We start from the raw sequence: 11,549 nt of genomic DNA, 5'->3' as shown, positions 1-11,549 counted from the left end.
AAAGATTAAAATGTAATCCTGAGGATTCCAATCATAAAATTTCTACCCAAGTGACATAATCCAATTTGTCTGAAAGAGCCTTCTGTTGGTGGTGTGGAAGATGGATCTGAGAGGAGTGTGCCCAGGGGCAGGAAGACTGGAGAAATGGAGGCCGTGGCAACGTAATGGGTGGCGAGGCATGATGGGGGGCTAAACCGGAGCAGCAGCTGCAGAAATCGAAAGGTAGACACAGCTGTGAGACAAACTGAAGGCAACGAGTCTTGCTGATAGATTACATACACATTATGAAGGGACAACAGGATGTAAAGCAATTACTCTATTGCAATGGACTACATGTTCGCGTCCCCCCAAAAGCCACATGTTGAAACTCCCTAGTCCAGGTGATATTAGGAGGTGGAATTTTTGGGAAAAGTCATGAGGATAGAGCCCCCATGATGAGATTTGTGCCTTTATAAAAGGGTCCCCTGAGAATTCTCTCACCCTCTTTTCTCCCACGTGAGGATAGAAAGAAACTGATAGTCAGCAACCCGGAAGAGTTCCCTCGCCAGAGCCGGACCTTGCCGGCACCCTGATCTTAGACTTCCAGCTTCCAGAACAGTGAAAAATGAATTTGTTGTTTATAAGCTTCCCAGTCTATAGTAATTTGTTATAGTAGTCTGAACTAAGACATCTGTGTTTTCAATATTCCTACTTTTTCTTATGAATGTAAAGGATGATGATATTTATAATTTTCAACTGTTTATAATGCATAATTAAAACAGTCTAAATATCAGAAGGACTATGAACATTATATTATCCTTTTGGAAATAAGGACATTATATTAAGTATAAAACTTGCATTTTCTGCTTGTCCTTAAACCAAATCCTAAACAGAAGTCAATGTACCTGTAGAGAGTGACACACCAAGGCTGACCAATTTGTGCCAGGAGGTTTCTCACAGTGGAGATTCTCATTACTTTGTTCTTTGTATCTTTCCAAAGAGCACATAAGGATTACTAGATGAAGGAGGGAATGCAGAAATGAAATGTAGAAATGAAAAATGTAGACATGAACACCTGCCTCATGACAATTAAGGCTTGTTCTTTTATTTTAATACACATCACTGGGCAAAACAGTCCATTGCTCAGGGAGAGAGGCATGAAACACAGACATCACATACAAAACACGGTGTGGTCAACAGTCAATACTTCCTGGACTTCTGAGAAATTAGGGTCACATGTACTTTTAATGCATTTTTTTACTATATTACACAGTACAATCTATGAGTGAGTGGTTATAACGAAGTTAGTCCTCATAGCATTCCCAAGAATAGACTGGCAACAGTGTGGGGATTGCTACCTTTATAGAGTAATTTCTTCTGTCAACATTTTTATAAGTAAACAAAAAATAAATATTTTTAAAAAGGGAAAGAAAATATTCCATTCAGAAGTTGAAAATGCTGGATTAAACATTGTTAAACAGGTCATTTACTGTAAGACTTAATAAGTCTTTACTATGCTCATGAAAGTGGTAAATTGCCAACTGCCTTGCATTTTCCATGGAGCTTAATCTGGTAGGCCTCTATATGGCTAGGACAAAACTAGGAAAAGGTAAGGAAATATTATGAAACAATACATACGCTCATTTTGTTTGTTTTTCATGTGGTCGGGGACAAAGTAGGTAAACTGCAAAATATGAAAGCATGGTAAATGGTATTGTCTGGAAGAGTAGTCTGAAGACACATGGCTCTGGGTACTAGTCGTCTTCCAATAGGTTAGAAGGCTTAGGAAAGGACAGGGTGCTGAAGATCCCAGTCCTCAATAGAAACCTGCATCCGGAATTGAGGAAGCACACCTTCAAGTGTGCTATGTAAAATACTAGAATCCACATACCAAATCAATTTATGCTCACTTCACTTAGTAGTTCCCATTGAAAATACACACATGGGTGGAAATGCTAAGGTTTTTTTTTTTTTTTTCCAATTTCACAATACTGTATAATCTATCAGTAAACATTTAATAAATCACCTAACAACTTTTAAGTCAGGTGCAACTTAATTTACCAGAAACCAGGATTAAGACTAGTGATAAAAAGAAAACCACTGCTCAAAGGCTTTGGCAATAAGAGGCAGGGAAACCTCAACAGAATTGTTCCCTTTTTGACCTGTCTTTTGAACCGACATATGCTTTTGTATAATGAAAATCAGGATAACACAAAATCTTATCATTTTCATTTTCTCTGAGTCCAGGAGAGAAATCTTGCATATACACACACACACACATACACACACACACACACACACTCTTAGCTTCTCCCCAAAATAGCTGCATTCTTTTATTTGATGATTCAATACATTTTTAATTCAAATAGTCACCACATCACCTACGCACAATATTAAGCATTTTACAAGCAAAGTATTTTACTGATTTTCTTTTCAATTGCCAAGGAGTACAATAAGTGAACTGGCTAAAGGATATACTTCTGTACATAAAAATATCCATGTATTTATACAAGCGTATGGAACAGAGTTTAAAGATAATAAAACCATGACATCACAATAAATAGGATGTGTCCCTATAGCACAGCGCAGCATGCTTTGTCAGGAAGCTGCCAAGTCTCTTTTTTCAAGGTGCTTTATGTTCTTCTGAGCTAGGCTCATTATTTCCCCAAAAAAGGATTAGGTTAGCAATGACTGGATCTGAATGTTTACTTTCATATGTTGCTTCTTATTTGCATCTCCAATAACGGAGGTGGAAGATATGATAATTTAATTATTTTCAAAAAGTCTTTGCAACTTAGCAATTTTTATTGATTTCCCACTTCAGTATTTTAAAATGCAGATTAGTCTAAGCTCTAGCACCATACGAGAATAAAATACATGTATTTTTGTCAGAGCAACAATATTTTATATCATCTTTGTTCCTCTGGCTTATAAGAATTCTGTTTAGAAAAATTTACCAAGCTAAAAATAGTTGATCTAGGTTGTCATAAAAAAGAATATTAAATACCTTTGGTAAAAATAGATATATTTAACAAGATTAGAAAAGCCAATAGTTATAATGTCAAAAGGAGAATATAAAAATGTACACAATAAAACAAATAAACCAACTTATAGGTAAAGTGAAGATAAGGCCACTCTTCTGGTCAGGTCTCTTCCAAAACACAAATGTAGTTCTCTTCTTCTAAATGGTAGAAATTTTAACAAGAAATATGGAAAATCCAGTCTTTTCTATCAGTATGCCACAAGTTTAATTCATAGCAACACAGGTCCTTTTTAAAAACCAAGTTTGTAGAACACAGAACATTCTGGCTTATATATGTGACTATAAGGAAAAAATTCCAGATTTTCTGTGATTTTAGGCCCAGAACACGGAGCTGCTTTTTGAGTTAAGCAAAGCGACAGAATTGGGTGCTCACTTGCACACAGTTTTGTTTTGTTTTTCCTGTACTGACATTAACCTAAGCCATCTTAAGACAACCGAAATATAGAAGGCAGCTAGTGGAACAGGTACACGGTAACTTTGTACTAGCTAGTGATCTACAACGTTTAATTTTTTTTCCACGATTGAAGACATTTTCTCCTGTCCTTTGGGCCTTCTCTCAAAAGAGCTGTTGCACAACTCTTCATTCCGTTTGCTGCCTCCTCTTTTAGAATGCACTGTAAATCTTGAAGGTGAAAGTTCCTTGAAGCAAACAACCGAGATTAAGGATGGAGATAACGCGTAAGTTCTCTAGCAGAATCAGCCGCCGCACTGCACAGCCAGCTCTGTGCTGGGCTGCTGGTGGCGATTATCCTCCTGTGTTTCCTCTGCACACACAGTCACACTCCTCATGGTGCTCCAGGGCCACGTCCGTGAGCGATTTGTGCAGTCCCCGGACACCGATCTTTGGTCTCAACTGAAGGACCTGAAAGGGAACAATGGAAGCCACCTTTAAAACTCAACCAATGTCTATAACTTTTGATATCCTGGGCAACTAACATTTCAGAGAAGAATCTTGAGGCCCAAGAAAGACTTGCAAATTTTAATTTCTCCTAGAGAAGACATGATGAAAACATCCCCCACTAAAAAATATGTATAAGCTATCATCACCATTTCATGAAAGAAAGGACACTTCAAATGCCAACAATGTAGAGGCACGCTGCCTCAGAATAAAGAACAGTCCTCAAATTGAAAAACTCACCATGCACTCTTCATTTTCCTTATCTAACTCTACCAAAGAAAGTTTCACCTTAAGTACTTTGGAAATACTAATACACAATTCATTTTTCTGTTTGCTGGTTTCTTTCATTCATTCATTTATTCACACGTTTACCAAATATTTATACTTGAAGCAATACACTCAGGCACAGGAATACTGTGGAAAGAAACATGATCGCTCCACAGCTGAGTCTGCTCAATTATGCCACTCATTAATTTTCTTGGCTACACTTCAAGTCCTCTATAAACTTGATGAGATGGATTAGATGTACTTCATAGACATCAGCCTAAGTCACAGCTAACTTTCTGCAGCTGGATCCTACTGTGCAGTGTAAGGAGTTTTGGCAATAATAACAATAATGCCTCTATTAAATAAAGCTATTTGCAGTTTGGGTTGTCGGGATTTTAATTAAAAATACAGCAAAACAGACACAGATACTAAACATGTTTCCTCTTAGTATTGTGACAAAGAGGTACAGCTTCTTATTCTATAAAAGACTATCTGAAGTATTCCATAGTAGCTGCCTATTCAAGTGTATTACATTTTATTCCTTATAATGCAAATGATAAAGTTTCTGAAGTTGTGTTTTGTTTGGATTATGAATACAAACGAGAGCACAAAATATGAAGCTGTCTAGCTTCACTACTTTCTGAGTAGGACACAGATAACTTCACAGAGCAACTTCGAAAAGCTACCATTCTTGGAAATTTTCATTAATCCAAAAAGGCGCAAGTCAAGTCTCATGACTGTTCTGTTTGAAGACTTAAAAAGAGAAATAGAGAATGCATACCTCATTGGAGTATGTGGTTATATCAGAGGTTAATTAGCTAACATTTTTTGAATGCTTACTGCGTGCCAGGCACAATAATAATGTTTTTACATACTTTAACTCACAAGAATTCTATGAAGTAATTTACAATTATTGCCCTTATTTTACACATGAATGAACAGAGGCTTAGAGAGAATAAGTGACATAGCCTTTATCTGTACCTAGACCAAAGATGAATTAATAAAGTTAGAGTGATAGATAATAATTTTATAAAAATTCAGAGTATTACTTCTAATACATTCTATTTATTAAATAACTTTCTTCTTGGAGAGATAAACTTCTTGTTACAAGTATCAGAAATAGTAAACTTTTAAAGTCTATTTTCCCATCTATTACATTTCTCAATTCTAAAATGAAAATTATTCAGACTGTATCACTTTAAGTAATATAGTCTTAGTAATCTGCAATGTATAATTAGTAATAAGTAATGTGAAAATTAATCCAATGACTGCTGAATATTATTTTATGCCAGTAATGACTGTTTTTGAACAATTTAGATTTAGATTTAGAGTGGCATCAACACGAACTACATTTAAGATACTGGCACTATTCCTTATCATACTCTTGCTACAAACTGATTCTGGAATGAGGATGGATGGGTAAGATAAACTGCAATACTGGCATAGCTGAGGTCTTCAATGTTTATCTTCAATGGTATGCATTTTCCCATGCAGCATGGAAAAAAATTACTATGAAAAGTAAAGGTTAGAGAGGCTACATATACAATCCTAACAGTCAGCCAGGCCAGGCTGCAATCCTTGTCCTCTAGCAGGCTCACGCCAAGATGCACGTGCCGAGGAAAACCCTGTGTCTTCATCTGCTGATGTTCACAGAGATTCACAAATAGCAGAAGAATCTCATAATGTCTTAGTAATTTTAAAGTCTTGGATAAGAAATCCTAATACGTGATGAGAAAGAATTAATGTTTTTCTTTTTAATTCCTTTTGAAAGTTTTGACTTTGGAAGAGAAAACTAGACTTAGAAAATAGTCAGCGGGTCCCAGATAATATTACACACAAAAAAATTTGCTTTTCAGGACATAGATTATGACACCAGAAAAGAACCAAGGCAGAAGTACAACTCAGAACATTTAGAGAAAGAGGTTGAAACTAAAATTCCAAGTCCATGAAAAAGAATGTCCAGGGAGAAGGTAAGCCACAGACTGTGGAAGAGAACAGATCAGACTCAGAAAGAATCACCAAGAAACAGATACTTATGTACCACTGCTCAACACAGGCAAAGAAAATGAGCTAACGATTTGAGAACCACAGAGTGGTGGGGAAAGGGATTCATTACTAAATAAGGCAATTGAATGATATATTTTTTTTTCCCCAAAGCAAACAAATCTAATGTAAGAAAATTAAGACTGTATGTTATGAAAAAAGAAATTAAATACATGAAGACATAAACAACATGAAAATCATTAGGCTGATTAAGAATAGAGAAAAAAAGAAAAAAATATGTTACTATTGTTGAGTATCCCACATAGATCTTTCGCCTAGAAGAACACCCTTCCTTCCTCTGGGCAAAGTTCACTAAATCTTTATTGATCATTTACCATAATTGAAGAAGAAGGCTAGGCACAGGGGCATAAAATAAAGATGAGTTATAGAATACCTAAGATATATTAAGGGCTTGAAGTGTGTGCCAGACCTTGTTGAAAGTGTTTTGTAAATATCAACTCATTGAATCCGCACAACAAGGTATGGGGGTTTGGAAACTCACCATACGGATCAGGAAATTGAAGCACAGGGGCTAATTAATTTGCCCAAAGTCACAAAGCTAACATGTTAGATTCAAACTCGAGATGTCTGGCTTTGAAGTTTGTATTCTCAAGCACTAAACTATAATGTGATCTTTGTTGTCCCTTAGCTCTCAAATTGGTAGAAATGAAGAAAAATAATTAATAATTTTGAAATAGTAAAAGTTATCTAATAGAGATATCTTTAAAGTCCTACACATGCATCTAGAATGTACTAATTAGTTATGCTAAGACTGGTGGGACACTAACAAGTGTTTCAAGGAAGAGGTGACATCTAAGTTTATACAAATATAAAGTTCCTGACTTGCTTTTCTCAAAATTCCTATTTGAGGAATAGAGAAATCATTAAGAAAAATCATTTCTTTGGCTAAAATGTCTTTCTGACTAAGAGATCTGGTGACTGATGCAAAAACCGTAAGAATCTTATTAATAAAATTATTATGTTATAATATCTTTTAGTTTTCTAAACCTTACTTTTGATACTCACAATGGATGAACAAAACCCAATACAAATGCTACAGGAAACCAAGAGAAGATAATTCAGTTATACTTAAAGTAACACAATGAATATGATTTAAGCTTAATATTTACGGAAGCTGGTATGATAGAAAAAGATGAAGGAGAGAAAAGTGATAACTTCTAAGCTCTCTGCCTTTGCTTCTGCCTTGTTAATGAGGTGGAATCATCCTCAAATTGAAAACTGGACCATCATCATCCAGAAGAATTAAAGTCCAAGACACGCTTCTCTTTAAATAAGTTAAGTCTCTATGTCCAGACTAATAGAATTCAATTATTTAATGATTTTAGAACAGTCTTAAATTATGTTTAGAAAACAATTTCATATTTTTAGGAGTAGTAATAGACTCACAACTGATTTTCAAAACACAAGAATGAGAAAAAATTTATTTCTAGAAATTATAAACTCTATTCTCAGAAATTATGAATTATGCCAAATAGTCCTATTTCCATAATTTAACAGAAATATTACCACACAAATACTAATGATTCCCACAAGGCATTTACAAAATTGGATCATTATTGTTATTAGAAATATTTGTGAAAAATGTAGAGTAGATAACTGTACAATTATATTTCTACATACTTATACCTTAGAGATATTTGGGAGAAACAAATGGATGGTCATGTAATTATCATATAATTAGACAGTCATCCATAATTCTATGTGTGTATATATGTAATATATATATATTTAAGCCCACCCAAAATAGGGAAATAATGGACTAATGTCATTCTGGAAGCAGGCCACTGAGGCTATAGGTACTGCATATAATAGCCTTGTCCCAAACATGGATTTTATCTGAGGCTTAATACATATTGCATATTCTGAGGCAACTTTCTGCATTACCCTAAAACTAACACTCCTTGAAAAGAAATGTACAGGTGTAAGATGCAGGAAGATGCGCTTGACCCGAGGATTGATTTAGCAGACCACTGCATGACAGGAACTGGGAATCCGATAAGCTTGTTTTAAAACGCTAACCCGACAAGTCTGGGTTTTACAAGGCTTAGAGTAGTAGTTTCAAATGCAAGACTTGTTGACTAAATCAGGTCCCCAGATACACTTTATTTACTGAGTACATGCTTTAGAGCAGTGGTCCTCAACCGTTTTGGCACCAGGAACAGGTACATGGAAGGCAATCCTTCCACGGATGGATGGGTGTGGGGGTGGGTGGGGGTGTGGTCCTGGGGTGACCCAAGTGCACCACATTCATTGTGCAGTCAAACCTCTCTGCCAAGGACAATCTGCATGTGCAGCTGCTTCCCAGGGCCAGCACCACCGCCCCGGCTCCGCCCCAGCTCACCAGGCACCAGACTCTCACAAGGATCACGCAACCTAGATCCCTCGCGTGCGCAGTCCACAGTGTGGTTCGGGATCCTGTGAGAATCCAATGCCCCGGTGGATCTGGCAGGAGGTGCAGCCCACGTGGTGACGCCAGCGACAGGAGCAGCCGCAAACACAGAGGAAGTCTCACCCAGCCGTCCCCTGGGGGCCTGGCTCCCCAGGTCACTGACTGGCACCAGTCTGCGGCCCCGGGGATGGGGACCGCAGCTTGAGCGACTTCAAAATTGAGTAGTTTCAGGTAGGAGACGATCACTTCAGTTTAATCTACATTCTCACCACATCCTTTTATGTAATGCTGGACATCTCCAATACCTGCCTAGCCTTTAAGGCATTTTAATTTTAATGTGGTTGTTCTTAACTAGATTCCCAGTTAATGGAGTTACAGTAAGGCCGGCCGTAGGTATAGCCTGCCTGGAGCTCTGCGAGACACCTCGGTCATGACTACCTATGTCCCGAAACTGGAGAAGAGACTTCATTCCCAGCAGAACTCTTTAGAAGCATGTGATGTGGAAATGAAAGCAGAACATGAGTAACGAGAGTAAATAATCCTACTTTTAATGACTGCCACTTTGGGATATTACCTTCTAACAGGCACAAGTCAACTTGTACACTCAACATTTTCATTAGTTAGGGAATGTCCTCAATTATATCCCACCTTCTCTTCCAGCATCATCTGGCATCAGGAAGCAATCCTTGATGAATCAACTTTAATTTTTACAAGACCTTTACATCAGACCAAGTCAAAATCTGGCTTTCTGACTTCGTTTCAGTAGAAATACAATTCACAATTGCAAAGATGTGGAAACAACCCAGGTGCCCATCAATACATGAGTGGATTAATAAAATGTGGTATATGTATACCACAGAGTACTACTCAGCCATCAAAACAAATAGTAAACTAATTAATATCTTTTCTATTTTCTTGGATGGAGCTCAAGCCCATTCTTCTAAGCAAAGTATCGCAAGAACGGAAAAACAAACACGGCATGTACTCACCGTTAAATTGGAACTAATCGATCAACACTCAGATGAAAATATGGAAATAACATTCATTAGAAATCAAGCAGGTGGGAGGAGGAGATAGGTAAATCCAAACCTGACGGGTACAATGCACACTATCTGAGGGATGGGCACACTTATACCCACCAAACAGTACAAAAGCAATTTATGTAACCAAAACATTTGTACCCCTGTAATATTTGAAAATAAATAAATAATAAATAAATAAACTAATACAGAGTAAATATCTACTTAATAAATAAAATGATCTTTCACATGCAAAAAGACTCAGTGAAACCCTCATCTGTTTAGGTAATCTAAACATGCATGGTTTCATAAACTGTATTTCACATGACTTGATTTTCCTGCCTTTTGCCAATATTGTGTTGGCAGCTGATTAAAGTGGGGGAAAAAGCACTGTATTCCAGAAGACAAGGGACTCTATTCCCATTCTAGATCTGTGCTTTCATTTCAGTGAGTGTTTCACTGAAGTCCTTATGCATATGAAAAGCCATTTTACCTCCTAAGTAGATATTTATTCTGTATTATCATCAAATTTAGCAGAAAAAATTAAAAGCAGTGAAAGGGAGTAATACTGAAATGAAGTCAGAAGGGCAGATTTTGGCTTGCTCTAATGCAGATGTTTGGTAACAATTAAAGTTGACTCATCAAGAAGAGACTCCTCCTGACGTACGTCTGCCACATGATGCTGCTAGAGGAGAAGGTGGGACACAGTTGAGGATATTCCAGCACTAATGAAAACGTTAAGTTCAAGTTCTAAGGTTCCTGCGGGCTATGAAAAGACAGTTATTATGAATATTTCATATTATCTTTTCCTTCATGCCTTTGTATGGTTAAAAAATGCAAACGAAGTTAAACATGTTATTTGGGTAACTTGAATAATAGAAAGATTAGTGTAATTATGAATAAGTCCCCTTGGGAGTTATGTGCCCATCTTGCCTCAAATAGAAAAATAAATATCAAAGATCTCCTTTCTCCAAAGTAGACAATGATTTATCTCCAAGCTTGTTTTTAAAATATTTTCCTTTCCTATTTTGAAAAGTTGAAAATTCTTCATCCATTTTTTTCTCCCCACGAAGAACACATTTTCTTTTTCGTCTAAGAGGTAAAATCTTCACTGACCACACATGATGTACTATCAGAGAATAAGCTGTCTAAATCCCTAATGTCTGGTTTTTAAATTAAAGATCATAATTTAAAAAAAATGAAAACATAAACTATCTGTAAAACTAATTTCTTTTTTCATTAACACGACATCTCCTTTCCAAACATAAATCCATTTCAGATTAACCGTTTTGTCCTAAGACACAAAATACTGAAAGGAAACTAAAAATAAAATGGTATACCTACCTCATGATATTTTTTAGTAACTTTGCTTGGGACACACTGACATTCATTGCAATTGTGGAGACAACAGGCACAGTTTCCACCACAGCGTTTAACCAGGAGACAACCTGGCCAGAAAATGGTATCGGTTCTCTTTAGTTCTTCCCTTACGGACACCGAGAAGTTACGAGGTGTGCAGCTGTATAATCTTACCTCCTCTTTTAGAAGGTTCAGATCCACCACTACATGGTATAAAAGAAAGCAAAGAAAAATAAATGTTCGTGCTTTTGAGCCTGAATGTTTCGTTAAGCTCTTTTCACAAAGAAATCTTATGTTATTTCATGAACAATACCTCTACCGATATCCCTTCTAATTTTAATTCGGTTTTAGGGCTATACAGCTCCCAAATTAGACTTTCTATTTCATAGTAAACAAAGCTTCATTATGACTTAGTGTCCAATAAAGAGCTGCCATTGTGCAATATAAGAACAGAGCCAACAAAACAGTTGAGAGTTATAAATAGGAAACTTCATAGAGAAAAAAAGGTCTACACTTTTTAACCTTACTAAA

General features: G+C 36.5%; 1 protein-coding gene across 1 annotated transcript in view; it reads right to left on the bottom strand.

Annotated features, from left to right (window-relative positions):
* Nucleotides 1-1,059: 1,059 nt before the first annotated feature.
* Nucleotides 1,060-11,549, bottom strand: part of PDGFC (platelet derived growth factor C) — a 221,926-nt gene continuing 211,436 nt past the window's right edge. Inside the window, exons 5-6 of the mRNA XM_012783616.3 lie at nt 11,004-11,221; nt 1,060-3,884 (exon numbers count right to left, since the gene is read on the bottom strand). Coding sequence (XP_012639070.1) covers nt 3,768-3,884; nt 11,004-11,221 — 335 coding nt within the window. The 3' untranslated portion in view covers nt 1,060-3,767. The remainder of the gene's footprint in view (nt 3,885-11,003; nt 11,222-11,549) is intronic.

This window comes from Microcebus murinus, chromosome 15 (genome assembly GCF_040939455.1).
Source record: "Microcebus murinus isolate Inina chromosome 15, M.murinus_Inina_mat1.0, whole genome shotgun sequence".
NCBI classification, from domain to species: Eukaryota; Metazoa; Chordata; class Mammalia; order Primates; family Cheirogaleidae; genus Microcebus; species Microcebus murinus.
The sequence above is the reverse complement of the archived record's forward strand: the minus strand, read 5'-3'. Positions and strand labels throughout refer to the sequence as shown.